The sequence below is a fragment of the Enhydra lutris genome, unplaced genomic scaffold, assembly GCF_002288905.1.
Source record: "Enhydra lutris kenyoni isolate GAN:26980312 unplaced genomic scaffold, ASM228890v2 scaffoldscaffold86, whole genome shotgun sequence".
NCBI lineage: Eukaryota > Metazoa > Chordata > Mammalia > Carnivora > Mustelidae > Enhydra > Enhydra lutris.
Window position 1 is genome coordinate 3,666,988 of NW_019154170.1, and position 26,524 is coordinate 3,693,511.

General features: G+C 61.5%; 5 protein-coding genes across 7 annotated transcripts in view; 3 read left to right on the forward strand and 2 right to left on the reverse strand.

The window, feature by feature from the left end:
• The first annotated feature begins 1,188 nt into the window (after nucleotides 1-1,188).
• On the forward strand, nucleotides 1,189-6,816 carry LOC111161736 (megakaryocyte-associated tyrosine kinase). 2 transcript variants are annotated; one of them, XM_022525632.1, is made up of 12 exons: nucleotides 1,189-1,248; nucleotides 1,594-1,707; nucleotides 1,812-1,927; nucleotides 2,031-2,250; nucleotides 2,832-2,925; nucleotides 4,166-4,231; nucleotides 4,960-5,059; nucleotides 5,144-5,228; nucleotides 5,317-5,390; nucleotides 5,493-5,688; nucleotides 6,085-6,171; nucleotides 6,265-6,816. In XM_022525632.1, the coding sequence occupies exons 1-12, from the start codon at nucleotides 1,240-1,242 to the stop codon at nucleotides 6,502-6,504; spliced, it is 1,401 nt and encodes a 466-aa protein (XP_022381340.1). In that variant the 5' UTR covers nucleotides 1,189-1,239; the 3' UTR covers nucleotides 6,505-6,816. The 2 variants fall into 2 exon arrangements, with proteins under 2 accessions (XP_022381340.1, XP_022381339.1); XM_022525631.1 differs by having other exon boundaries at nucleotides 1,192-1,248; nucleotides 4,166-4,219.
• A 3,112-nt stretch (nucleotides 6,817-9,928) lies between these two features.
• Nucleotides 9,929-12,155, forward strand: LOC111161879 (retina and anterior neural fold homeobox 2). Its single transcript, XM_022525927.1, has 2 exons — nucleotides 9,929-10,348; nucleotides 11,066-12,155. The coding sequence occupies exons 1-2, from the start codon at nucleotides 10,133-10,135 to the stop codon at nucleotides 11,402-11,404; spliced, it is 555 nt and encodes a 184-aa protein (XP_022381635.1). The 5' UTR covers nucleotides 9,929-10,132; the 3' UTR covers nucleotides 11,405-12,155.
• A 12-nt stretch (nucleotides 12,156-12,167) lies between these two features.
• LOC111161878 (mitochondrial ribosomal protein L54) lies at nucleotides 12,168-15,459 on the reverse strand. The gene is made up of 3 exons (XM_022525926.1): nucleotides 15,320-15,459; nucleotides 14,523-14,688; nucleotides 12,168-13,861 (listed from the first exon to the last, which is right to left on the reverse strand). Exons 1-3 carry the CDS (start codon nucleotides 15,435-15,437, stop codon nucleotides 13,729-13,731), a joined length of 417 nt encoding a protein of 138 aa, XP_022381634.1. The 5' UTR covers nucleotides 15,438-15,459; the 3' UTR covers nucleotides 12,168-13,728.
• Nucleotides 15,460-16,210: 751 nt separating this feature from the next.
• On the forward strand, nucleotides 16,211-24,000 carry LOC111161883 (amyloid beta precursor protein binding family A member 3). Its single transcript, XM_022525938.1, has 11 exons — nucleotides 16,211-16,344; nucleotides 16,993-17,595; nucleotides 17,684-17,723; nucleotides 21,138-21,283; nucleotides 21,438-21,524; nucleotides 21,619-21,780; nucleotides 22,215-22,391; nucleotides 22,473-22,685; nucleotides 23,308-23,427; nucleotides 23,535-23,675; nucleotides 23,772-24,000. The coding sequence occupies exons 2-11, from the start codon at nucleotides 17,020-17,022 to the stop codon at nucleotides 23,841-23,843; spliced, it is 1,734 nt and encodes a 577-aa protein (XP_022381646.1). The 5' UTR covers nucleotides 16,211-16,344; nucleotides 16,993-17,019; the 3' UTR covers nucleotides 23,844-24,000.
• Nucleotides 24,001-24,232: 232 nt separating this feature from the next.
• The window catches only part of LOC111161830 (tight junction protein 3), a 19,998-nt gene continuing 17,706 nt past the window's right edge, over nucleotides 24,233-26,524 (reverse strand). For both annotated transcript variants that reach the window (XM_022525828.1, XM_022525829.1), the window contains 5 exons: nucleotides 26,188-26,398; nucleotides 26,003-26,103; nucleotides 25,560-25,823; nucleotides 24,713-24,759; nucleotides 24,233-24,335 (listed from right to left, as the gene is read on the reverse strand). In XM_022525828.1, the coding sequence (XP_022381536.1) occupies nucleotides 24,233-24,335; nucleotides 24,713-24,759; nucleotides 25,560-25,823; nucleotides 26,003-26,103; nucleotides 26,188-26,398 (726 nt within the window). The remainder of the gene's footprint in view (nucleotides 24,336-24,712; nucleotides 24,760-25,559; nucleotides 25,824-26,002; nucleotides 26,104-26,187; nucleotides 26,399-26,524) is intronic.

A 26,524-nucleotide genomic window follows, 5' to 3' on the forward strand; every position in this document is an offset into this window, starting at 1 on the left:
CGGCTGGGGTAGCGGGTGGTTAGAGGCGATCGGGCGCAGGGTGGGGGTGTTTTTCTGGGCGCGAGTGTGCGCGTCTGCGAGCTCCCGGGTGTGTGTATGCGCGCGTCCACGTGGAGGGATGTTCGCGTGTGGCCGAGATGCGTGTGCGCGGCCCTGCGTGTAGCTCTGCGTGCCGGGGTGGCCCAGTGTCTGGCGCCCCGCGGCTGGCGCCCAGGTGTTCAAGTGTGGGTCTGTGTGTGCGCTGGGTGTGGGGGGTGGGACAGGTACACACATTTCTGGATGTCTGAGAGTCTGCCGGTGTGTGTACATGCGTAGAAGTGTACACACCTGTCTCTAGGTGAACGTGCTTTTGCTTGCATACCCGCGTACCTGTGGGTACCTGTGTCCACCTGTGTCCAAGCCCCATGTGTTTCTGTGTGTGCTCGTGTGTACATGGATCAGTATGCGTGTGAGTGCACATGGGGCTGGGGGTTTATGGGGGTAATACTGGAGGGTCAGAGGCTTGTCCCCCTCGACCATCCCCACTGCCCAGCCACCTGCTGTAGCGTCCAAGGAGGAGGAAGGGGGTAGACAAGCCCCTTCCCCAGCAGCAGTGAGAGGCCGCTTGTCTGTCCTAGGTCAGTGTTGGGACTGGGGGCATCAGAGAGGCTCTGCAGATGGCCAGAGGAGCCCAGTAGGGCTGCATGCCCCCTCCCCCACCCCCTCCCGGCCCCACCCTAGGTCCAGAGATACTTGGGAATGACCTTGAATCACCTTCTGTTTCCTCGCCCTGCCCCTGCCCACTTATCAGGAAAGAGGAAGAGCCAAGCTCAATTAGGTGGCACCACGGTCCCCACCCACTGTGTGGCCACTGGGGCCTGAGCCAGCAGGCACTTCTCCCCTCCCCACCCTATGGCCACTCACTCTGGGCCCACCTTGTGGCCCCGTTGCCCTTTCGGGACAATGGCGGGGCCGGACTCTATGGTTTCCTTGCTGATGTTCCATGGCCGTGACTGATAAGGAACTCCTGTGGGTAAAGACCACCTCCCCAGAGAGGCTTTGGGGAGCCACCACCTGGAGCCCCCGATGGGGATGCCCTCCCGCCCTTGCCTCCCCCTGGCCTGGGCAGGAAGTGATTAGTTAGTAATGGCCTTGGGCCCCAGTCTGCCTCAGATCGGGGCTCTCCAGCTGCTCTCTGCCTGCCCCCAGGTGAGCCCCCGCTTCCTCCGTGCCTGGCATCCCGCGTTCATCTCAGCCAGGATGCCAACGGTGAGTACACCCAACCCAGGCGCTGGGGTCCTGGACCATCCTCCACCTGGCCCACACCCGCGGGACCTCAGCCCCATGTCGGGGGGGCTGTCCTCTGGGACTCAGACCCCTTCAGCCAGTGCTGCACACTTTTTCACTGTCACCTGATGCTACATTTCTGTCACCTTTTCTTCCTGACCTTCTGGTTTGGGCCCCGGAGTTTTTGAGTGAGATTTCTGTCCTGGCTGCTCCCTCTGGATTCCGTCTCTGCCCTGCTATCTTTTGCCCAGTTTCTACTTCTTTCTCTCCCTGGGCCTCTCCTTCATGCCCCTTTGCCCCTCCCCCACCTCTTCCCCCACCTCTCAGAGGCGCTGGGCCCCAGGCACCCAATGCATCACCAAGTGTGAGCACACGCGCCCCAAGCCGGGAGAGCTGGCCTTCCACAAGGGTGACGTGGTCACGATCCTGGAGGCCTGCGAGGTGAGTGGTGGCTGGAGGGCCTGGGCGCGGGCGGTGAGGTGTGTCTCTGCCGGGACCCGGCCCCCCCATGCCTCCGGCCCCGACTCCTGGCTCCCTCCCTGCAGAGCAAGAGCTGGTACCGCGCCAAGCACCACGCCAGCGGGCAGGAGGGCCTGCTGGCGGCCGGGGCGCTGCGGGAGCGAGAGGCCCTGTCGGCCGACCCCAAGCTCAGCCTCATGCCGTGAGTATGGGGACGGCCTGGGGTGGGTCTGGGGACCGCCCGGGATGGGCGGCAGGGGGGCCGGGGCCGCCTGGCCCTAGCGTGCCCTCCCGCGCGGCCGCAGGTGGTTCCACGGGAAGATCTCGGGCCACGAGGCCGTGCAGCAGCTGCAGCCGCCCGAAGACGGGCTGTTCCTGGTGCGCGAGTCGGCGCGGCACCCCGGCGACTACGTGCTGTGCGTCAGCTTCGGCCGCGACGTCATCCACTACCGCGTGCTGCACCGCGACGGTCACCTGACCATCGACGAGGCCGTGTGCTTCTGCAACCTCATGGACATGGTGGAGGTGTGGCCGCCGCAGGCCCCGCCCCCTTCCAACCCCGGGACCCCGCCCCCTCGCCCGGCCCCCGAGCCGCAGGGTCTGCACGCTGGAGGCGGAGGGACCGCACCTGGACCTCGCACCCCGCACCCCGCACCCCCCTCCGCCCGATTCCGGCAACTGCTGGGCCCGGGACACCCAAAGCTTCCTGCTCAGTCCCAGTGCGGGAAGGAGCGGCTGTTCCCTGCAGACCACCAGCCCTGCAGCTGGTCTGGGTCTCCGGGTCCACCTCTTGGGAGGGACTGGGGTGTTTCCTCTGGGCACCCCTAGGAACCTCCCTGTCGACACTAATCCACAGACCACCGCCCCACCTTCCCCAGGATCCTCCTGTTTCCTAGCTTGGATCCTTTCCGTTCCCATGGAAACCAGTCCAACTCCCTGGGTGGGAAGCGAAGCCGTTCTCCCTGGCTCCTGCCCGCCCCACTCAGAGAGTCCCCGCTGGGGAGGGCACAGAAGGCAGGGGTTCCCTGCCAACCCCCTCCCCATCCCCCCCTCCCCGTGGAGGGGGCCAGGCTCACCGCTGCCTCTGCCCCAACCCCACCCCGCAGCACTACAGCAAGGACAAGGGGGCCATCTGCACGAAGCTAGTGAAACCCAAGAGGAAGCAGGGCACCAAGTCAGCAGAGGAGGAGCTGGCCAAAGGTAGGGACCTCCCCCTCCCCAGGGGGCCCGCGGCCAAGACCACAGTTGCATGAGCATGTGGCTGTGCCGGCACTGTGAGCGAAAGACCTGGGGCAGCCCTCAGGTCAGGCAGGGGCACCCACAGACGCCCACAAGCCCACAAGGAGTGAATTCCCACCCCTGCTGCTGCTTCCGTGTCCCCATCATCTGCCCTGTCGCCTGGGGCAAAGGCCTGAACCCCAGCCCCAGTCTGGCCTCAGACCGTCCCACCAGGCCACCTCTTCCATGGGACCCCTGCCTCTGGGCCTCCAGAAGTGACTTTCTACCATGAAAATCCACCCACGTCGCTCTCCTGCCTTCCAGAACCTTCCCTTGTGGCTGAGCGATCTCTCTCCATTCACCTACAAACCCTTCCTCTTTTGCTTGCCTCCTGGTTTTCCTCTCTGGCCTCTCTGCTATCGTGCTTTCTGTTCCCTCCACCTGAAGTGCTCCCCTACCCGCCAATAACGAGATCTTCGATGCTCAAGGCCCTGAGCGAATGCCCCCTCCCACGGCCACTCCTCCCGAACCTGATGATGGTGTCTGTCTCTCCCAGGGAAATCTGGATGATTCGGGGATGGCCCCGAGGGGAGGCTGGTGTCCCTGTCCTTGATCATGACTAAGGGCTTGTGATTTGGAGGGGAGGCTTTGGGGAGGAAGGGGAAGGGGACTAAAGAACCTACTAGAGGAGAGAGGACGGGAGAACACAGGCATGTTTGAGACAGGGAATCAGGGAGGCTGGACCCCAGATGGCCCTTTAGAGCACTGGAAGATTCTAGAAGATTCTGGAAACGATGCCAGAAGATTCCAGAAGCTTTACTGGTCTCCGTGTCTCTTGTATTTTTTGGTGTGTATCCTGGGTGGCCAGAGGTACAGGACTTTAAAGGGAAGAGCCTCTGGATATTTGGAGGGACACAGTGTTCAGGTAGAAGTGAGAAGGGCAGCCCTAAAGGGTTTGTCAACATCACCCCCTGGACCTGATGGGGCATTCCTGGAGAGCAAGCCTGGGGTCCACCCCCCCATAACCCCTTTCCTCAGGTCATCCTGGGGTAGACAGGCTCTGCTGCTTTCCAGCACTTGATAACAGGGCTGGGAGTGGGGGGTCTCAGGCCGTTGCTGGGAGCAGCTGTATGTGTGCCCCGGCTGGGACGCAGCGGGGGACACCACCCGGCTTCTCGCCAGGTGGGGCCCATTCCCCTGTGACCCCGTCCCCACCCCACAGCTGGCTGGTTACTGAACCTGCAGCATTTGACGCTGGGCGCACAGATTGGAGAGGGTGAGTTTGGAGGTGAGTGGAGGCCTGGGTCAGAGGCTGAAGGGGGGAGGGGGGCGTGTTCAGGTTTAGGAATCACTGGGGGGTGAAGTAATTCATCCCCAGGTTAGCGTCTGCTCTGTGAGGGGCTGATGTCAGCTCCGGGAGGCGCTTGGCGGTGGTGCGTGATGCCTTCACACCTCCAGGCTCTGTGCTTGGAACGCCCCTCCTGGGAGCTGTTCCCCTGGAAGGCTCTGGGGCTTACTGAGGTCAGGGGTCAGCTTCCCTTCTCTGTAAAGGGCCCGAGTGCACCTATTCCAGGTGTTTCGGGCCAGACAGTCTGAGTCCGTGTTCAGCTCCGCCTTTGTGGCAGGAAAGCAGCCGCAGACACAGGTAAATGAATGGGCAGGGCCGTGTACCAATAAAACTTTATTTGCGGCCGCTGACATGGGAGCGCCTTGTAATTTTCCTTTGTTGCAAAGTAGTATTCTTCTTTTGATTTTTTCCCCCAAATATTTAAAACTCTAAAAACCACCAGAACTTAGGGGCCTTAACCGACTGAGCCACCCAGGCGTCCCTGAACTTGGGGGCCCGGCAGAAGCGGGGTGCCCTCTGAAAATTTGGCCCCCGAGCGGCAAATGCTTCGTGCTTGTCTCGGATCAGCTTGTAGGCATGAAGGGTTTCGGGGCCTGGGGCCCCGCAGCGGTGTTGGGGTGCGTGGGGGTCGGGGTAGGTGGGCATTCCTACGCCCGTTCTCCCCACAGCGGTCCTGCAGGGTGAGTACCTGGGCCAGAAGGTGGCCGTGAAGAATATCAAGTGTGATGTGACCGCCCAGGCCTTCCTGGACGAGACGGCAGTGATGACGTGAGTTGGGGGCGGGGCGGGGGCGGGGCGTCGTGGGGGCGGGGTCTCGGCCGAGCCCTCACGCCCACCTGCCGGCCCCCCCAGGAAGATGCAGCATAAGAACCTGGTGCGTCTGCTGGGCGTTATCCTGCACCAGGGGCTCTACATCGTCATGGAGCACGTGAGCAAGGTGGGGGTGAGGCCTGAGGTGCCCTCGGGGCCTGGGGGGCGCCGCCGAGCAGCCTCGAGCCCCCCAGGCCCATCTCCCTCCCCCGCAGGGCAACCTGGTGAACTTTCTGCGCACACGGGGCCGGGCCCTCGTGAGCACCCCCCAGCTCCTCCAGTTTTCCTTGTGAGTGGGGCTCCCGGGGCAGGGTGGAGTGGGGGGCCTCCAGGGTCAAGGGGACACTGAGGCTCGGAGCCACCCCCGCCTCGGGCTCCGCCCCCTCCCCAGGCACGTGGCCGAGGGCATGGAATACCTGGAGAGCAAGAAGCTGGTGCACCGAGACCTTGCCGCCCGCAACATCCTCATTTCCGAGGACCTGGTGGCCAAGGTCAGCGACTTTGGCCTGGCCAAAGCCGAGCGGAAGGGGCTGGACGCAAGCCGGCTGCCCGTCAAGTGGACGGCGCCCGAGGCTCTCAAACACGGGGTGAGCCCCCCACCGCCCCTGGGACCCTCAAAGCCCTGGTCCCACCTGCTCTGTGACCCTGGGCACAGCTCTCATTTTCTCTGGACCTCTCTTAAGGGAATGGCTCTACCGCCCCAGTGAGCACTTGACCCACGGTCGTCCCCTTTTAGCGCGTTTGGCCTCTCCCTTGTGTGAACCTCTCTGGGCCCGGGTTTCCCCATTTCTGAAACAGACAGGCTCTGTCCTGGGCCCGAGAATACCAAGGACCCTTCCCTGCACTGGGTCTGAGTCCCCCTTGGCTGGGGGAGGTTCAGAGGGAGTGGTCTGTTGGGAGGAGACCAGAGAGTGAAGGTGAGCCCAGGAGGACTTCCTGGAGGAAGCTGGGGCCCCTCCTCACCCTGATCCTGGGCCCCATAGAAGTTCTCCAGCAAGTCGGATGTGTGGAGTTTTGGGGTGCTTCTGTGGGAGGTGTTCTCATACGGCCGGGCTCCATACCCCAAGATGGTGAGTGGGGCCTGGGGGGAGGCTCTGGGCTCCCTGCGGGTCTGACGACTGTGGCCCTGACCCTAGCCACGCCGTCGTGCCCTCTGCCCACAGTCGCTGAAGGAGGTGTCTGAGGCCGTGGAGAAGGGGTACCGCATGGAGCCCCCTGAGGGCTGCCCGGGCCCCATCCATGCCATCATGGGCAGCTGCTGGGAGGCTGAGCCTGCCCGCCGGCCGCCCTTCCGGAAACTGGCAGAGAAGCTGGCCCGGGAACTGCGCAGCGTAGGCGCCTCGGCCCCGGTCGGGGGCCAGGACGCGGACAGTTGTCCCTTGCCCCGAAGCCAGGAGCCCTGACCCTGCCCATTGGGGCCTCAGGCCCCAGAGGAGAATGAAGGGCACGGGGTGGGGGTACGGCCAGGCCTGAAGAGGGTCAGGACCAGTGAGCGGCCCGTCTGGCTCGCAGCAGGGGCAGGTGCCTGCAGGGGACTCTAGGCAGCCCGTGGGCACCGCGGACCGGGGAGGCGAGGGGTCAGCCCTCCATAAAGACTGCTTTCCAAGGACGGCCGGTGTCTGAGTCTCTCTGCGGCCCTTGGCGTCCTGCACCCCATGGGACCCCCCGCCACCATCGCTCAGCCCGCGGCCATCCGGCTGCCCGGTGTCTACCCACTGAGGGCCCTGCCCAGCTGGGATCCTGCAGCCACCGCAGGGACACAGGTCCCCAGGGATGGAGCCGGAGACCCCCCCCCCAGGCCCGTATCACGGCCACCCCCGCGGACCTACTTAGGACCATGATTCCCACTGTGGTACCCCCACCGCCGTATTGGGGTGATGCCTCTGCCGCCTCTGCCCCAGCCCTTGCCCCTCAGGGTGGGCAAGAGGGAGCCGGGGAGGGTCTGCCCTCGTGGTGCTTCTAGACCAGTGACTCCGGGGGAGACTGGCTGCCAAGTGTGGCCCTGCCCCTCTTGTCCACACACCACACAGAATTTGGTACTCGGGCTTGGACCCCCAGGTTCTGAGCTTTGTGGCCCTGACCTGTGGTGACCAACCATCCGACCTGAGAGCATTTCCAGGATGAGGGGGACGTTAGTGCTATACGTTAGTGCATCTGGTGAGCAGGGGAAGGGGTCCCCCAGCCTGGGCTCCAGCAGCCCCTCCATGAGCAGGCATCTTTTCGGGGTAGCAGTGGGGATCTGAAGGCTCACACCAGCCCAGGGCTCCACGCACACAGGCTCAGTTACTGCTGTGACTGACCGTCACCCCCCAGCTCAACTGGTGTTTCCATCCAGCCAAGCTTCTAGGATGTCTGGAGGGGTCTCTGGCCAGGCTGGGGTGGTCTTCACCCCAGGAACCCCCAAGCTAGGGCTGGGGAGGGATCGCCAGACCACGGCACACCCTCCCCCTTTGGCTGGCCCACCTCCAGCTGAGGCTCCAGGACTTTCACAAGGTCACACTGAATGCCTGTGGTGCCCCCCAGAAACCCTGCCCATCCTCTGGCCTCAGTTTCCCCACCAGCACCTGAAGGGGCTTCAGGATTCTTCCTGGGGGAGAAACAAGGAAGGGAGGCCAGTGGGGCTGAGCGTGGCCTGACCCCCACCCAATCCAGCTGGAGGGGTTGCATGGCCCCGCCCCACCCCGCCCCTAATCCTGTCCTCTAAGCTGACACAGCGTCTGCACCTTCAGCCCAGTCCGCTAAGCCACCAAAGCCCCAGCGCCTAAGGCCCAGATCCCTCCTGCAGCCTCTTAACCCACCCGGGGCCAATTAGTTAATTGGAGCCTGAGAACAGAGCAGCTCGTTAGTAATGAAGCAATTACAGACTTAGGGACCCCCCCCCCGCACCCGCCCTCTACTGCAGGCCTCGTGCCCCCCCGCTCCAGAGCCTGGAGCCCACCTCAGGGCTCCAGACAGGGCAGCTGGGCTCACGGGGCCCCAGGGAGCCTTGGGAAGCACCAGCCACCCCTCCCGCCTGGGCTGAGGATGGCTGGGGCCCCCTGCCCGGCTTCCCCCACTGCTGGGCACTGAGGCCCGACCCCTGTTCCTGGCCCTCAGCAGGAGCCACAGCTGGTTCCTCATCCAAGGCCATTAGTGCGCGCAGGTGGACCCACTCCTCCGGGGCCTGGTGCCCCGTTCACGGGGGTGCCCACAAGTCTGTCTCTCCTTCCTGCGCCCCTCTCCCTACAGAGCCAACATCCGGGCAGGGGCCCTGTCTTCCTCGCACTTGCTTCCTGGCCCGTACACGGGCCTGGGCCTCCTGCCTCCCTCCGCAGAGACAGTCTCCCTCCCGTCCTCCGTGTCTCTGAATCCATCAGACACTTTCGTTGGCCTCACCTTAACCCCCCAACCCCAGATTCCCCTCCTCTTGGGCACCAGGCTCTTTGGGTGGGTGGGGGCTGGGGTGGGCAAACCAGCCTCAGGGCCTTCCCCTGGGACCTGCTCTGGCTCTTGGGCCACTGCCTCTGGGACAATCTTGTCATCCCCCTGTCCCCAAAATGGGGGTCTGGGTATCACCAGTTCCTCCCTGTTCCCCAACTTTCTCCCGGAGGATTGTTCCTGTGCCCCCCTCTCCCCACCATGTCCGTCCCCAGAGCCCTTGCCCACCTCCCAGCCTCCCATCTTGCTCACAATAGATGCGTCCATCTGAATGCCTCCCGCCCTGCTCCACAACGTTCCGTGGTTCCCTGGTGACCTCCCCTTCATGCAGAGCTGTGTCTCCCATCTCAGCCTTGACCTCCACCCCCCATTCTGCTGACTTTCTCTAAAAGAGCAATCCCCCCTCTGTTCCCCCTCCCTCCCCTGCTGGGGTTTTCTCACTGGCCTTGGGAGCACCTGACATGCTCTGTCTTCTTTGCGGATTGTCTGTCTCCCCTACTGGCATGTCAGCTCCAAGATGTGTTCTGTTCACTGCTATGAACAGTACCCAGGATACAGTAAGTGCTCAGTAGCATTCACTGAATGAATGAAGAGTGAACTTCTATTCATTCCTCAAAACCCAGCGAAAATGACCCCTACTCCCTGGTCAGCTCGGCGTCTCAGGGAGCCAACTGGAATGGCCTTCCCCTGTCAGGACCTTGGCTTCCCCCACCCCTGTCACCATCTGTGTGTCTGGGAGGAAATTTCTGTGGCCCCAGCTGATAAAAATAGTAGTGGAGGGCTCTGAGCACCTGCTGTGTGCCAGTTGCTGTGCAATGCTCTCTACTTGGCGTCCCTCCTCGCCCCAGGAGAGCCCCATCAGGGAAGTCCTGATGTCACCCTTCTACAGCTAGGGAAACTGAGGCCCCGAGAAGGGGAGACCCTTGCTGGTGTCCTGTGAGGGGAAGTGGACCCAGGCCCGTGGTCACCCCCCACACACACACCAGCCTTCCTCCCCCGTGCCCGCCCTCTGCAGCTCAGAGCAGCCAGTGCCCGGGCGGGAGGGGCCGCCTCAATTAATCACCTCGCGCTAATCTTCCCCTCACTGGACCCCAGCCCGCTCCCCGCCCCATCGGGCAGGGCCAGGCCAGCAGCAGACGGGGTGCTGGGCCCGCTGGGGCCGGAGCTGCGTGGATACTGGGGCCATTGCCGGGCTGCTGGGGGTGGTGAGTACAGGGCAGGTGGGCGCAGTGGCAGCTGGAGGTCCAGTGAGGCCCCCACCCCAGGACGGAGGACTGTGGGGGCAGCCTCCTGCCTTCCTGGGGGTCCCAGGCACACGGAGGGATGGACAGACAGACCGACCAAAGCTGAGCTGTAGGTCGATGGAGGCCGTCAGGGAGGGCTCGAGTGGGGAAGTGGGACTAGAGGTGGAAGGACAGACACACAGAGAGGAGACGGACGGACAGCGAGAGCAACCCGAGGGCCAGGGGGGCGGGGAGGCGGAAGGAAGGTGCATCTGACCCCAGGCCCAGCGGATGCCGGGGGCTCCCCTGCCCTCCCTGGCTGGCAGTCCCTGCTGCTGTCTCACCACCTTTTGTCCTGCTGCCGCCCGGCCAGGTGGGGCGAGGAGAAGCCATGTTCCTGAGCCCCGGCGAGGGGCCGGCGGCGGAGGGTGGGGGGCCGGGCCCGGGCGAGGAGGCCCCCAAGAAGAAGCACCGGAGGAACCGCACGACCTTCACCACGTACCAGCTGCACCAGCTGGAGAGGGCCTTCGAGGCCTCCCACTACCCAGACGTTTACAGCCGCGAGGAGCTGGCGGCCAAGGTGCACCTGCCCGAGGTGCGCGTGCAGGTGAGGGCGGCCACGGCCCCGGGAGGGGGCCAGAGCAGCACTGGGACCCTCCTGGTGTGTAGGCCTGAGATCTCGAAGCTGGGAAGACTTCCCAGAGGAGGGGAAGTGGGACTGGGACCTTAGCGTTTGAGTAGGAGTTTTCCAGTTAGAAAGGAGAAAAGACTGGGATGTCTGGCTGGCTTGGCTACTGGAGCATGTGACTCCTGACCTCAAGGTTGTGAGTTCGAGCCCCACACTGGGTGTAGAGATTACGTTAAAATAAAATAGAAAGAAAGGAGAATGGGTGATCTCTAGGCATCCAGGAGCGCAAGCTGAGCTGTGGGACAGGTTGCACTGGGGACACTTCCCGCTGGTGCAGAGCCGGTGGCCGTGGAGGCAGAGCGCGGCTGAGACAGAGCTTGTGAAGGGCGTCCACTGCCAAGCCGAGCGGCTTGGACCCGGTGCCCAGGGCCAAGGAGGCTGCGGAGCCTGAGGGGCTCGGCGGAGTGGCGAGGAGGGCTTAGTTTCGGAAGACTTGGGGCTGATTTGGTGGGGGGCTTGGGGGACCCTTCGAGACAGGTAACGGTATGTCGGCACTGCAGCAGGTGGGAGTCAAGCCAGACAGCAGGCAGAACCCTGCAGAGCTGGGAGCCCCGAAGGACACAGCGGGGTGGGGAAGAGAGGGCTGGCTCCTCCTCTCGGGTCATCAACTGGGAGCACCCCTCTCGCTACCTCCAGGTGTGGTTCCAGAACCGCCGGGCTAAGTGGCGCCGCCAGGAGCGTCTGGAGTCAGGCTCCGGGGCTGTGGCAGCCCCAAGGCTCCCTGAGGCCCCAGGACTGCCGTTTGCCCGCCCCCCAGCCATGCCACTGCCCCTTGAGCCCTGGCTGGGCCCCGGGCCCCCGGCTGTGCCAGGCCTCCCGCGCCTCCTGGGCCCGGGCCCAGGGCTGCAGTCACCCTTTGGGCCCCATGCCTTTGGTCCAGCCTTCACGGAGGGCTTCCCCCTGGAGGAGGCATCCTTGCGGCTGCTGGCCAAGGAGCACGCACAGGTTCTGGACAGGGCTTGGCCCCCAGCCTGAGTGGGGCCCACCCAGCCCTCTCTTCTCTGCCTGTCCGTGGCCACCCATGCTGGAGCCCCCACCCCCAGCCGGCCCTGCAGGGAGACTGGCACCATCTCAGGAACGAGATGGCCTGGCCCGGGGCCTCGGCCTCCCCATCTGCCAGACTGGCGTGGGGTGCACGGTGAGGCTCTGGGACAGTGAGGCCATCGCAAGCTGCACTCCTGCACCCATGTCCCCTGCCCGCGCTCGTCCTTCACAGCTGAGCCCCAGCCCTTGGGCCTCCTGCTCGCAGAGAAACCCCTGCTTTTACTCCGTGCGTCCACCGGGGCCCGTCGCTGCACCCCTCACACAGCTGCTTTGTGGGTGAGGAAACTGAGGCCCAGAGAGGCCAGGCTTGTCGACCAGCCTCCCCAGAACTCAGATGGACCCCAGGACAAGGAGGCCATGGAGGGCAAGGAACAGGATGTGATCAGGCTTGGGGCTGCCTAGCGTCAGCACGACAGGGGACCTCCCCATGGGACGCGGCAGCAGGGGTCACGACGGAGGGGAGGGGCTCAAGGGCAGAAGCTGCAGGCGACCAGCGCCCTGTCTGAGCTTGGTCTGTGAAGGGACCACAGGCTCACTGCTGGGTCCTCACGCCAGCACATACCCGCTGGGGTTCAAGCTGGTCTGCTCAGCTCAGCTCAGCTGGCATCTCATACATAAGTCCCATGGCCGCGCGTTCTTTGCTTTGTGGCAGCTGGGCCGCTCACCTGCCCAACCAGCCGCCACCCACCCACCCACCAACCATCCATCCATCTACCCACCCAACCATCCACCCGCCATGCAGTGCAGACACGCTGGCGAACAGATAAAAACCCCTGGCCTGACGGAGCCCCGCTGGAGACCAGCAACACAACTGAATAAACACACGTACGCCAAGCGCCCGCTGGCTTTAAGTGCTGAGGGAAGGCAAGACAAGAGGCAATCGAATGTGTGGCAGGACTGACGTTTAACAGGGCAGTTGTGGGCCTCTTGGAGGTGACATCAGGGAACTGGAGGAGGTAAAAGAGCGAGCCATGGGGACACCTGGGGGAAGAGCCACCCAGGCAGAGGGAACGGCACGTCCAAACGCCCTGGGGCAGGACTGGGCCCACTGCGTGGGAGGAACCACCAGGAGGAGGTCCCTGGGGCTGATCAATGAGCAAGGCGCGGGCAGGGAGGTGACAGGAGGCAGGTCTGGTCCGGCTTTGTGACCATTACAACTGTTTCTACCCTGAGAGTCGTGGAGCTCCCCGGGCGGGAGGGTTGGGACCTGCTCTAGACGGGCCACCAGGGCGGGCAGGTAATCTGCTTGGCGCGGTCCTCCTAAGCGGATGAGGGCTCTGGGTTTCCTGGGAGGAGGCAGAACTAGCCCCCAGCCCTGCCCACCCCGCTAGACAAGACAGCACAGAGGGGCCTGGAGGGCCCTGGTTCAGCCCCCCCGGTGGTACCCGAATCCGCCACTCCACCCCTGCAATCACACACCCTCTCCGGCCTGGCCCTGGAGCCCCTGCCCCTAGCCAGGCAGGACAGAAGTGGGACCGCTCGGAGCTGGTTCTCACTGAGGCTGTGGGCCAGGTTCACGGGCCCAATGCAAGACTCCCGATGCATTTCCTGGTGGGGTGGGCGCAGGAGAGGTTGAGCCCCGGGCACGAGTGGGGTGACAGGAGGACGGTGGGTAGACCTAGGTCCCGGGGCTCAAATGGCCAATGCAGAGAACGCGTGACCTTAGTAGGAAGGAGAAGGAAGTCCCATCCCTCTGGCTGGGCTTGCTAAACCAGGTAGGGGGTGTCCGCCAGGAGTCCTGGAGCTACCCCCGTCCAGGAACTACCCACTGGGGCGACAAGGACCCAGAGCCAGAGGGAGCAGGCCATCTGGATACCGGAACCCCCGAGCCCAGCACACCCGAAGGGAGAGCCCGCCCCAGACGCTTCAGTCTCTCTCCCATGGTCGCAGAGTTGGGAACAGCGTTGAGTCCCCTACAACTGAGAGGTGTCTAGAAAAGCCTCCCCCTGGAGCCGCGGGCCTGAGGCACCCCCTCACCCCCCAGCCCCTGGGCCTGCCACCCTGCCCACCCGCCCGAGACAGCACCAGCAGCATCCAGGGCCTGCCAGGGACGCCCCCAGGGCCCTGATCCAGCCTTGCCGTGGGGACCAAATGCGCACCAGCTCAGGGGTCTCCTCTGTCCTCAGAAAACCCCGTTTTCTCCAGGAAGATAAAGTCTCCCGTGGAGGCCAGGTGGAGAAGCCGAGGCGTGCCGCGGGGTCCTCCCCCGGGGCCTGGCAAGGTCCCAGCACTCCGGGCGGCCGGCTGCTGGCCCGCTAGAACTTCCGGTTCTTGCTCAGGCGGTTGTGACGCCAGATGTTGTGTTTCCGCAGCAGCCGCCAGTACTCCCGAGTCTCGGGGTCCAGCTCCTCCAGCTTCTTGGGGGGGCCCACGCTCATCTGGAACAGCCTGCCGTGGCGTGGGCAGTTATCAGGCAAGGCACGCCCCCAGAGGGCCCCCCACCCGGGGCGCCGTGGGCAGAGGTGGCAGCAGCCTGGGCCCCGCAGCCCAGCCACATGGTGGCGGTGGTGACCTCCCTGGGCATGACCTCCCCACCCCGAGCTGGGATCCTGGCTGGGGAAAAAGCTGCCCCATCCCAGTAGCGCTGGTATCTGAGGTGGGGACGCCCAGAGTCTTCTGCCTCCTGGTCACTGTCTGTACTTCTGCAGTACAGACCCCACCCACTCACTCAACATTTCTGAACTGTCCCTAAGCTTTAAGGATCAGCACAGTCAATGGCTTCTATGTCCTGCTACTGGTCCTGGGACCAAGAGCAAAGTCTTCCCTGCATCCCCCGTAGCCCTGTGAGGGCCGAGATCCATCACCTCCCCGCCTCATCTCCCTCTATGCGACGCCTTCACTTCCTGCTGTTCTAACAAACCAGGTGCAGTCCTGCCCCAGGGCCTTTGCACTGACTATTCCCTCCACCTTTAAAGCTCCTTCCACCCACTGGGGTCTTGAGTCCTGCCTCCCTCCTCCAGGGAGGACCCACAGAAACCTCAGATTTGATCAGCCAGACCCTCTTCACCCCCTCACGCGCTCTCTGGGCTCTCCAGCCTGGCTCACTCACCACTCAGGGTACTCTGCATCTGGCTTCAGGACCACGTCCTGGCCCTCCTTGTAGATGTTGACACCCATGGCATGGGTGGTGAGTCGGACAGGGTCTGTGCACACGTCTGGGTCCTTCAGGGCCTCACTGGCCACACCACCTTTGCCGCCTTTGCCCCCCTTCATGACTGCGGGGTGGGAGAGTCATTTCTGTCACCTGCGGCCGCGGGAGGCCTGCCTTCCCTTCTGCCCCTCTTACCGCTGGTGCCCCCCACCCCGACTAGACCGTCTGCTGCACCCAAGACCATTTTAAGTGGGACATGGCCTGCATCGAACACTGACGCTTGGAGGGACCGATCACTGCTCTCCAGCTCTGTTCATCTCACAGAGAAGGGGTGGCACGCGTCCTGAAGGCCCAACCCCTCGTCAGCTCCCTCCTCCCAACACAGAGCAGGCCAGGCCATACCCGGGAGGTTTTGCCTTTGTTTCAAGCGCCTAATGCTCGGATGGGCCCCAGTCGTCCTCAAACTTCCGGTGGCGATTTGCTCAAGATCACACAGTGCCGTTAAGGCCACAAACAGGACTGGGACCCAAGATCATGACAACCCCACCCCTCAGCAAGAAAAACACCCCGCACCTGCGCAGTTGAGTGCAATCCCCCTCCCAGGGATCGCACACTGCGCCTGCGCACAGCGCTCAGCGCCTGCCTCTTTGCGCTTGCGCAATGATTCTAGAAAGCCCCTCCCAATCCAGCGCCTGCGCACTATTTCCCCAGTGTCCCAAACTTCTCTCCTCTGGGTCCCTCTCAACCCAGCTCACCCGGTCTCTTGGCATAGCCCCGTATAAGGAATCTTCCAGGCTCGGCAGGGACCGGGAGCTCCCGGGTCCGCCAGCCGGCCCAGGTCCACGTAGCCCCAAAGAGGCGTCTGGCCGCCATGACGTATGCTGACTGCCGGCACGTGCACTTTTCCGGGAGACGACAGCGGCCAAGGGGTGCTTGGGAGTTGTAGGCTCCTACAGATTTCTGGGAAATGTAGTATTCCAGTCTTGGGCGTCCACGGTACCTTCTTTAATCTTTTATAGATACCCTGTTACTGATAAGAGGGGACTTTCAAAAAATATTTCATTGACTTATTGTCCTTCTTCAGTTATCACTTTAAGGTCACGCTTTATACATTCCCGATTCTATTTAATGGGCCATTACTGAAAGCCTAAAAGTAGCTAATACCTAAGACTCATTATATTCCAGACCTTTTGCCAAATCCGTTCCCAGCGCGATCTCCTTTAGTCCTCACAAGTAGGAGGTAGGTACTATTATTAGCTCCAGCTTCAGGGACGGAAAGTTATGTCAGGACGTGCCCTCCGCCTCCCAACTGGGAGCGAAACCGGAAGTCCGTCTACAATAGGGTCCCTGCGCTGCTTCCGGTGTCCCTGGGGTCGAAAGAGACCTCCTCTCACTCTGATACTTCCCGGTCCTATTTCTTCCCATCTGCCATCCATTGGAATAATGCCCACAGCCGTATATGGCAGGCAGTGATCACTAACCCCAATTTGTAATTGAAGAAACCAGTCCAGAGGCCAGCCCGACTTCCGCTCTGCATAAAGAGGCCCGGGATTCGAACCCTTGGTTCCGGGACCCAGGGCTCCCGCGCGGCGAGGCTGGCTGGGCGAACTACATTTCCCAGCAGGCTCCGCACGCGCGCGCAAGCCCAGTGGGTGCGAGCGCTGCCGGGACAGACCTGGCGGCGCCGCAACCGGGAATCCGGGAGCGGCGGCCGCTGGAGGACTGTCAGGCCGGGGACAATCTGGGGGGCCTCGAGGTCCGAGGCCACCTGGTTTAGGAAGTGAGTGCCTCGGTGGGCAGAGCGGGGTCTGGAGGCGGCGGCTGGGGAAGAGGGTCTGAAATCTTGAGGCTGGGGTCCTCGAGGGGACCGGGGGCTTCACTCGTAGCTTTAGGTGGAGTTACGTTTTCAGGCTGGATTCTGAGGTCCGGGTCAGAGTCCGGGGTTGGTCTTGAGCGTGGCCTTGGAGGTTTTGAGACTAGGCTCTGCTTTCTGGCGTCTTGGATTTCTAATGTTGAGTCTGGGGTCCTGGATCTAGTCTTAGGCTGAGGTCCTGAGTGCGAGGTGTCGGGGACCTGCACCCAACGGGTCTGTGTAGTCAGGCAGTGTCTTCAGCCTGGGTTACAGGTCGTGGTAGGGAAGACTTGGAAGAACCAAGTCTGGGGGAACAGGGTCCACGGGTGGAGAGAGGCCTGGGCTGACAGGTCCAGGGGCGTACGCCCGGGTTCCGAGCCACTCGGATGAAGCCACTCTCTTACCACTGCCTATTTGGCATCTCGATTTCCTCAGCTGTGAATTGGAGACCATAATGGACCCGTACTTGCAGGGTGTGGTGGGGGCTAGAGTCTGTGTTCTACACAAACAGCACCCACCTGGAGCTTGACACCATGCTGGCACTCGAGAAGTCTTAACGTTGAATCTCTCTTGCAGATGCTGGCCTGAGCCTGGGGTCCAGGCATGGAATTCCTGACAGTTTCCCAGTCTCCCATGCGCCCTCCAGCTATGGATTTGGAGGAGCCCAGGGACACACTTTCACCCTCTCAGGACGTCCCCCCCAGCTGCCAGTGGGACCCGGTGCTGAGAGGCTCTGGCAGCCTGGGACAGATGGAACTCGATGGGCCAAGTATTGAGGACCTGGTACCCCAGTTTGAGGCTCTGCCTGGTGATCTGATGGGCTTGTCCCCGGATGGACCTCCCTGCCCTTTGCACGTGGCCACGGGCCACGGCCTGGCCTCTGGGGACATTGCTGATGGCCATGGGCTCTTGTCTGCCGAGGCCGGCCGGGACGACCTGCTGAGCCTTTTGCACTGCCAGGAATGCCCTCCTTCCCAGTCTTGTCCCAAGGAGCCTCCGGACCCTGCCCCTCGCCCGCTACAGCCTCCTGAGGACCCAGACGGAGATACAAGCGCCCCGGAATGGGTGGAGGGAGCTTCTGCCGAGCAGGGTGGCAGCAGGAGCTCCAGCAGCTCCCCGGAACCCTGGCTGGAGACAATTCCTCTGGTTGCTCCCGAAGAACCACGTGCCAGTACCCAGGTAGAGCCTGTCCTGCCCCCCAGGCCACCTCTGCTGCCAGGAACCAAGCCAGGGCACTCAGTCCTGCCCCTCTTCTATCTTCTTCCAGAGCCCCAAGACCCCGGTGCCATACCCTGCCCTCCAGGAGGGTGAGTGTCCTGCCCACCCTGGCCCCAGAGATTTAGCAATTTCAGAATCACCCCAATCAGGTTCCTCCCAAAAACGGCACAAAGCTTACCAGTAAGGAGTTGCTTCTAGAGAGTCTCGAAGGTTGGTTGAGTAGATTCCAGATGGTCTGGGAGAGAGTGTTGAGAATGTTCTAGAATGGATGGGGGCAGGAGGGGCAGGCGTGGCATTCATAGCGCTGGGTTTTAGAGCAGGGGCTGGCAATTTACCGTCTATGGGTCAGATCCAACCCGCCCGTTTGGGCTTGTCTCATGAGCTAACAGGGGCTTTTATGTCTTTAAGTGGTTGGAGAAAAACAGAGCAGCATTTCTCAATGTGTGAAAATGATATGCAACTCCCATTTCCGTGTCCACAAATAAAGTTTTATTGAGACACAGTCATGCCCATTCATTTACATATTGTCTACGGTGGTTTTCCTGTTACAACGGGCAGGTTGAGTAGTTGCAGTGTAGACCGACTGGCCCACAGAGACAGACTGTCTGCAGTTTGACCCCCTGCATAGAAAGTTTGTCAATCCTGGGATGCCTGGATGGCTCAGTCGCTGAAGCGTCCCACTCGAGCTCAGCTCAGGCCTTGATCTCCGGGCTGTGAGTTCAAGCCCCGCGTTGGGCTCCTGGCTAGATGTGGAGGCTCCAGGGTGTGCTTTAAAAAAAAAAAGAAAGAAAGAAAGAAAAAATTTGTCAATCTCTGCCCTGAAAACATGGAAAGAATCAGTTCTGGGCACCTAGAATGTTCTAGGATTTCCCCCCAGACTGGGGCTGCAAGTCAAAGAGCAAGTTTTATGGTTGTTGGAAGGTGAAGCTCGTTTGGACTTAGAGTTCCAAGAAGGTGCTGGAATCATGGGTGGAGCAATGACTTACCTTGGGAGTTCCAGAACTTGGCATTTTGCTGTGGTTCTAGATTTAAAAGAACCTGGGCTTGATTGTGTTCTAGAATGGTGAACAGAGCTGTTTAGACTGGGGAGTTTTGTAATCATGGAGTGAGTAGAGCTTATCTGCTTACAGTTCTAGACCAGGGGGTGTTCTAGGCCTGTGGATAGGGCTGTCTGGTTCCAGAGTAATCAGAAAGTTCTAGAGTTGTGCTATAATAGAATCATAACGTGAGTGATGTGTGACTTTTTTAAAAAAATAGTATTTAGTGTGAGAGGGAGTGTGTGCATGTTAGCCGGTAGAGGGGCAGAGGCAGAGGGAAAGGAAAGTCCCAGCCAGGGGTGCCTGGGAGGCTTAGTCAGTTAAGCATCTGCCCTTGGCTCAGATCATGATCTCAGGGTCCTGGGATCGAGCCCCACGTTGGGCTCCCCACCACTCCCTTCCCCTCTGCTGCTCCCTCTGCTTGTGCTCACTCTTTCTCTCTCTCAAATAAACAAATGAAATATTAAAAAAGAAAACCCTGAGCAGACTCCTCACTCAATGCGGGACCCGATACAGGGCTCGACCCTATGATCCTGAGATCAGGACCTGAGCCAGAATCAAGAGTCAGATGTTCAACCAGCTGAGCCAGCTAGGTGCCCCTATGTGTGACTTTGAATTTCCTAGTTATCTGCTTTAACAAAAATAAACACGGGGCACCTGACTGGCTTGGTCAGAGGACGTGCGACTCTTGATCTCACAGTCATGATTTCGATCCCCGTGTTGGGTGTAGAGATTGCTTAAATAAAAAGCAAAAACTTAAAAAAAAAAAAAACAGAAAAAGTAATAACATTTTTTTTTTTTAAAGATTTTATTTATTTATTTGACAGAGATCACAAGCAGGCAGAGAGGCAGGCAGAGCGAGAGGAGGAAGCAGGCTCCCTGCTGAGCAGAGAGCCCGATGCAGGGCTCGATCCCAGGACCCTGAGATCATGACCTGAGCCGAAGGCAGCGGCTTAACCCACTGAGCCACCCAGGCGCCCCAAGTAATAACATTTTAAATAACTCAGGAGAGCTAAGGTGTCATTTCTTTGTATAATCAACATCTTAACAATTATTTTACCTTTTTTTTCATACTAAATTTCCAAAATCCAGTTTGCATTTCTGAGGTGCATAATCCCTAAACGTGTGTGGCTGCTAGCATACTAGGTGGTGTGGTTCTAGAAACCCTGAGTGGACCTGTTTGTTTTTCCAGAATGCTTAGATCCCAAAAGATAGTGGGCAGAAGGGGCTTTAGATAAAACTCACTTTGGGTCGTCCAGAGCTGGGGCCTTCACCCGCAGTTCTAAACCAGAAAAGCAACCGCTCCTTGTTAGGACATTCTAGAACTATCTGGTTCTGGATTGCTCAGGAATCACGGAACCTTGACTGCAGAGTTCCCGTGCAGTGCTGGGCTAGGTTGGTGGAATTCTAGAACTACGTGCAGAGTTGCTCTTTTCTGGACTACTCAGATCATTCTTAGGCTCGCTGGGGACAGCCGAGGTGTTTCGACCATTTGAGGATGTTCTAGAACCATAGGAAGAGCTAGCCAATGCCATCATGATTAGGAAGTTACAGAGTCATGGAGTGGGAAAATGTGGTTCTGGAGGGGTGCTGATTTCTAGACCCTGCAGAATCCTGTGGGGTGGGACCTGTGGGAAAGCTCTGGAACCACGAGGAGCCATTTGGGGTTCTGGATAGTGTGAGAATTTTAGACATGGGGGAAGTTGTCTCTTCCTGCTCTGATTGGGGAGTTCTAGAACCGTGGAGTTGCCTGCAGTCCTGGGCTGAGAAGGGAGAGTTCTCGAACAGTGGGCAAAGCTGACTGGCTCCAGATTGATTCAGGGGACTCCTGAACCGTCGAGAGCAGTTGTCTGTGGTTTTATAAGATTGCTGGTTTTATTTTTTATTTTTTATTTTTTTAAGATTTTTTTTTTATTTATTTGACAGATCACAAGTAGGCAGAGAGGCAGGCAGAGAGAGACAGGAGGAGGAGGCAGGCTCCCTGCTGAGCGGAGAGTCCGATGCGGGACTCGATCCCAGGACCCTGAGATCATGACCTGAGCTGAAGGCAGAGGCTTTAACCACTGAGTCACCCAGGCATCCCAAGATTGCTGGTTTTAGAAATGGGACTGCCTGATTCTAGCCGGATGACAGAATTCTAGAAAGCCAGGGTGGAGATGCCTGAGTGCTGGAGTACTTCGGGGATCTGGGCTCAGTTCTAGACTCCGGGAGGGCTCCTGAAACTGCCCCATGGACAGTCCGAGCTGGCTGTAGACGGACAAGAGGTCTCTAGATGTCTGGCTCCTGCTGATGGGATGGTTCTGGAACGGTGGGCGGATGCGTGTGGTTCAGGGGGGCTAAACCACGGGGTAGAACTCTGTGCTTCCAGACCTCTGAGGCTGCTGAGACCCAGGGCAGCGCCCGTGGGGTTGGACAGGCGTGGTTGGGAGCTCGCACGGGCTGACCGTCCTCCACTGTTGCCTTCAGTCCCTGGTCCCTGTGACCACGAAGACCTCCTAGACGGTGTCATATTTGGGGCCAAATACTTGGGCTCCACCCAGCTGGTGTCTGAGCGGAACCCACCCCCCAGCACACGCATGGCCCAGGCCCGGGAGGCGATGGACCGTGTCAAGGTGAAGCCAGGGCTGGTCAGGTGGGCTTCCCCGGGGCCAGTGGGCGGGTGGGCGGATGGGCTGCTGGCCAGGTCCCCTGAGGCCCTCGGAGCCCAGCACGGCAGAGGCTGGGTCTTCGCAGACCTCCACCTCCCACCCACCCCCCCACCCACAGGCCCCCGACGGGGAGACCCAGCCCATGACGGAAGTGGACCTCTTCGTGTCCACCAAGAGGGTCAAGGTTCTGACGGCCGACTCCCAGGTATGGGGCCGGGGCCGGGGCCAGGGGCCGGGGTATGGGGGCCCTGCCGAGGGCCCGCACAGCCCGCCCAGTCCCAGTGTCCCCCCCACTCCAGGAGGCCATGATGGACCACGCCCTGCAGACCATCTCCTACATCGCTGACATCGGCAACGTGCTGGTGCTCATGGCGCGGCGGCGGCTAGCCCGGCGGCCGGCGTCCCAGGCCCCCAGCCACAAGCTCTACAAGATGCTTTGCCACGTCTTCCACTCTGAAGATGTGAGCAGCCCCGCTCCGGGCGTTCTGGTGGGGGGGTCAGTGGGGGGGTGACTCGGGCTGGCCCCACCCTCTTCCAGAGCCCACCTGGCCATGCTGTCACCACAGTGTCTTCCCACTGGTCCCCAGTGCTGGCCGCTGTCTCCCTCCCCACCCCCAAAGCCCCTGGCCCTTCCTGGAAGCCCTGGAGACCGGCCGACCCCTGAACCTTCCCCGCTCCAGGCCCTTCTCCCTCCCCTCCCCTCCCCCCAGAGATTCCCCAAGACAGTGGCTGGTTTCACAGTCCCCAGAAGCCACAGGGGACCACACTGCCGCCTGGGAATCATGCCCCCACCGTGGGGGTGGGAGGGCTCGGCCCTGAGGACGCCAGAGGGTTTAGGGGACCTGAAGGAGGTGGGTGGGACACCCCCCAAGAGATGTCGCCCATCGGCGTGCAGGCCCAGCTCATTGCTCAGGCCATCGGCCAGGCCTTCTCCGTGGCCTACAGCCAGTTCCTCTGGGAAAACGGCCTTGACCCCAGCCAGGTGGGCGCCCAGCAGAGCCAGGCCGCGGGCCCCGGCCACCTCCACAACGGGGACCTCGACCACTTCTCCAACAGTGAGAACTGCAGGGAGGTGAGCACGCGGGATGGTGGCCCCCCGCCCCCCCCCCCGGGGCAACCCTCATGCCTCCCCCACCCCGTGTCCCCCTCCCAGGTGTGCATCGAGAAGCGCCGGGGCGAGGGCCTGGGTGTGGCCCTGGTGGAGTCGGGCTGGGGCTCCCTGCTGCCCACGGCTGTCATCGCCAACCTGCTGCACGGGGGCCCCGCCGAGCGCTCGGGGGCCCTCAGCATTGGGGACCGCCTCACTGCCATCAACGGGACCAGCCTGGTGGGGCTGCCCCTGGCCGCCTGCCAGGCCGCTGTCCGCGTGAGTCCCCGCCGTGGGGTGTCTGGGTGTCCTTCCCTGGCGCCATCTGGAAGGGGCAAGGCAGAGTGTGAGGTCCCACCCACCCCAGTGTGCTCGGGGAGACGGAGCCTCCAAGAGGGAGCGTGCTGGTCCAGGGGGACCTTGATGGTGTGGGGGCAGGATTTGAACTCAGGCAGTCTAGCTGCAGGGCCAGGAGCCTTCCTTTCCGCCACAAGGCTGCCAGTGTGTTCTTGAGCCTTGACCCTTGTTGCTGGCTGGGGAAACTGAGGCCCGGAGCTGGGGAGGACTTCCCACACCGTCCAGCATGTTACTGAGCGGGCATGGCAGATGCTATTAGAACCGTGCTCTTGACAGGGAAACTGAGACCACAGATATTCTAGAGGATGTTCTAGAACCATAGGAAGAGATGGGGAGGGGAGAGGTCACCGCTTGGCCCCAAGGCCTCCCGGCTTGAGTCTGTGTTCTTCACTGCTTCTTGAGGGGTCTTCTAGAATCCAGAGCCTTGACTCCGAAGTTCCATTTCATGAGTGGGTAAACTGAGGCCCTGGGGTGCTGCAGTGTGCCGAGAGGCCCGACAGCACCCTGGAGGCCCCACTAGGCCAACAACCCCCGTCCCGTGCAGGAGGTGAAGTCACAGACCTCGGTGACCCTCAGCATCATCCACTGCCCGCCGGTCACCACCGCCATCATCCGCCGGCCGCACGCCCGCGAGCAGCTGGGCTTCTGCGTGGAGGACGGCATCGTGAGACCCTGGCCCCGGGACGGGGAGGTTGTGGGGGGAGTGGGGGCTGGTGGCCCCGAGTGCGGCCTCCTGAGCCACTGTGGCACCTCTGTCCCCATGCCCTGCAGATCTGCAGTCTGCTCCGGGGCGGGATCGCGGAGCGCGGGGGCGTGCGCGTGGGACACCGCATCATCGAGATCAATGGGCACAGCGTGGTAGCCACGCCACACGCCCGCATCATCGAGCTGCTCACCGAGGCCCACACGGAGGTGTGCAGGCAGTGGGCGGGTCGGGGGGCAGGGGCCTCCTGCCAGCGCGCCGCCCCCCACAAGCCGCCACCTCCTCTCTGCCTTCCCTGCCCCCAGGTCCACATCAAAACGATGCCAGCGGCCACCTACCGCCTGCTCACCGGCCAGGAGCGGCCCGTGTACCTGTGAGCAGCCCCCAGCGTCCCCTCCCTCCCGCCGCCGTGCCTTAGCCCCTGGAGCCCTGAGAGCCCGTCTGTGGGGCCTCCAAGGCTTCTCAGTGCCGTGTTGTTTTCTGACGGAAAACATTAAATGCTTAAAAAAATGGGCAAAATCTTGGCTTGAGGTCTGGGGGGTCGAGAGAGGAAAGACAGGACCAACTCTCACTCCGTGTCCTTCCCAGAGATCACCAGACACCAGTGTTGTGAAAATACTCTATTTATTAAAAAGACTGGCAGAAGGAGGCGGGGTTCTAGGTTCTGAATGGGAAATTGAGTCCCAGCTCTGGGTTTGGGCCGGGGCGGGGGGAGGGGGGCGGGTGGAGAAGAGAGTATGGGTCAGCCCGGCCACCTGGGAAGGGGTCACAGGTCAGTGGCCGGACCCCAGTCATAGCCGTCCTCATCAGAGGATTCCATATCTCGAGCTCGTGTAAACTTTTTCTTCAGGGCTTCCCGCCCATATGTCCTGGGGAATCAGGAAACAGGAAAGGCTGTGGGCGGTGGGGAGGCTTGAACTACCCTTACCTGAGACTGACTCTCTGCTAGGCACAGCGTGTGTGGACAGAGATGAGCAGGACTGTGGATTTAGGGGTCAGCCCTCATTAACGAACCCCTACGTATCCTTCAAAGCCCCATCTCATGTCTTGTCCTTCTGGAAGCTTTCCCACTCCTCTCAGGAAATGGGCCCTGACTACCTGGGGTGGGACTGGCCCTTCTGCATTCATCTCACCCACTAGGCTGGGAGCACATGAAAACAGCTTGGTTCCAGGTCCCTTCATCCCCTGAGCCTGTGTCCCAGGAAAAGGGCTGAGGGGCTCCAGTCTGGAGTACAGGAGCTCTTACCGCACACTGTCCTGTCGCCTTTGACCGTGGTGGGGGTGGCTGTCCACCTAGGAGGGGAAGAAAGGAGATCAGCACTTCCCCCAAAGTGAGGTAAATTGGGATGAAGAGCGCCCCCCTCCCAGCTCCCCACCTTGGCCCAAGCAGTGCTGCCCACAGGCTCTCTCCTCGCTCACAAGGCCGGCAACTCCTCTCTAATTTTTAGTGAGAAGATATGCTGGGATGGGGGTAGGGGAAGACCTTGGCTGAGATCCCCTAGCCTGTCAGCACAGGAGGAGTTGGGTTTCCTGTCTCCAGAATTCCTCAGAGGGCTGCTAGGAGTTCATAATCATGTATGGAACGTGCTCAGGATAGTGCCTGCCCCATAAGCAAGCTTCCGTGGACAGTTGAGCAGGTCGGGTACTGCTCAACTCCTGGGAGAACATCGTAGATGTGTACATTTTCACATTTAATTAAAGAGGGCCTGGAGGAAGGGGTACCTTTGTCGGATTTACAGAAAGGCACTTTGGGAGCTGAGGCAGCCTCACAAAGAATACTATATGTAAGTATTTGTTATTGGTAAACACCCAAGTCGTATGGGCTGGGACTTGGGTAAGCGCATTCAGTTTAAACCACTGCCTTGTGATGTGGAGATTGATCTGTTCCATTGGATCCCAGATAAGGAAACACTGCAGTTAAAACATTTGTTTAAAGTTGTTCAGTGACTCAGGGGTTCAAATAGCCTAGGTCTGGGTCTGAGACACTTCTGTTTGTTAATATCCTGGGGGGAAACAGGCCCTCCCCCACCCTGGGGTGTGTCTCAGCCCCATCCCAAGACCCCTGCCAGGGCCACCCCCATGTCCTTGCTCACCTGGGCCCTTTGGGGACTGGAGACTCTCCCATGATCCTGCAGGCTCTGGGGCTCATCCGCCAGAACGGGCTCCGAGGACCGGGCCAGAGCTGGCGCTGGGGGACCCTCGTCGACGTCCGTGTGGGGCCCGCCCTCGCCGTCTGTGTAGCCCTCGCCGTCTGTCTCATAGTCGCTGTTGACCCGGCTGTCACAGCTCAGATCCGCAGAGCTGTCCGCCAGGACTCCGTGCGGGAGCTCCAGGTTGTCGTCCGAGGAGTCGTCCAGCTGTGGGGCGGGGCGCCCAGGCTGAGCCAAGACACCCCCCAACCAGCCAGGCCCTCCCTGATCTCAGACCAGATCCCCGACCCCAGACACCAGCCTTCGATCTCAGTCCCAAACCAGGTCACAACCCTGACCTCAGGTCAAAGCTGGACCGCGGACAAGCCCCCACCCCTGACCCGCACCTGGTCCTCCGCGGTCCAGATGGGCCGGGTCTGCTGCTCACGGATGATGGCCTTGAGCTCCTGGTACCAGCCGTCACTCGTGCCATGCAGGGGGATGGTGGCTGCGGGGAGGGGGGGGCATCAGCGCGGCGGGGAGCCTCGGCCCGGCCCCATTGCCTGCTCCCGCTCCCCGGCTCCCAGCCCACCGGTGAAGAGGTGCTCGCTGTGCTTCCGCAGCTCCCGGGCTTGCGCGTAGAGGCGGCGCGAGCTGCGGCGGGACGCGGGCGCCAGCCACTGGCGCAAGGCCTTGAGGGCCGGGCGGCTCTCGGGGGCGCAGAAGACCACGATGGGGTAGTACTGCACGTAGTTGAGGCGTTGGATCGCCGACGGCGTCACATCCAAGAGCGCATGCTTGTTCTGGGCCCAGCCCACGTAGAGGCGGGAGCGGGGGGCGGCGGAGGAGTGGGGGGCGGCGGAGGGGTGAGCGGCGGCCAGGACTACCCCATCGTGGTCTTCTGCGCCCCCGAGAGCCGCCCGGCCCTC

Bases quoted from the DNA above. Each gene is read 5' to 3' on its own strand.
- LOC111161736 (XM_022525632.1), top strand. The intron at 2,251-2,831 runs GTGTGGCCGCCG...CCCACCCCGCAG, and splicing joins ACCTCATGGACATGGTGGAG to CACTACAGCAAGGACAAGGG. The intron at 5,391-5,492 runs GTGAGTGGGGCT...CCCCCTCCCCAG, and splicing joins CAGCTCCTCCAGTTTTCCTT to GCACGTGGCCGAGGGCATGG.
- LOC111161879 (XM_022525927.1), top strand. From the start codon at position 10,133: ATGTTCCTGAGCCCCGGCGAGGGGCCGGCGGCGGAGGGTGGGGGGCCG. The intron at 10,349-11,065 runs GTGAGGGCGGCC...CGCTACCTCCAG, and splicing joins TGCCCGAGGTGCGCGTGCAG to GTGTGGTTCCAGAACCGCCG.
- LOC111161883 (XM_022525938.1), top strand. From the start codon at position 17,020: ATGGAATTCCTGACAGTTTCCCAGTCTCCCATGCGCCCTCCAGCTATG. The intron at 17,724-21,137 runs GTGAGTGTCCTG...TGTTGCCTTCAG, and splicing joins ATACCCTGCCCTCCAGGAGG to TCCCTGGTCCCTGTGACCAC. The intron at 22,686-23,307 runs GTGAGTCCCCGC...CGTCCCGTGCAG, and splicing joins CCTGCCAGGCCGCTGTCCGC to GAGGTGAAGTCACAGACCTC.
- LOC111161878 (XM_022525926.1), bottom strand. From the start codon at position 15,437: ATGGCGGCCAGACGCCTCTTTGGGGCTACGTGGACCTGGGCCGGCTGG. The intron at 14,689-15,319 runs GTGAGCTGGGTT...CCCACCCCGCAG, and splicing joins GGGCTATGCCAAGAGACCGG to TCATGAAGGGGGGCAAAGGC. The intron at 13,862-14,522 runs GTGAGTGAGCCA...ACGCCACGGCAG, and splicing joins GATGCAGAGTACCCTGAGTG to GCTGTTCCAGATGAGCGTGG.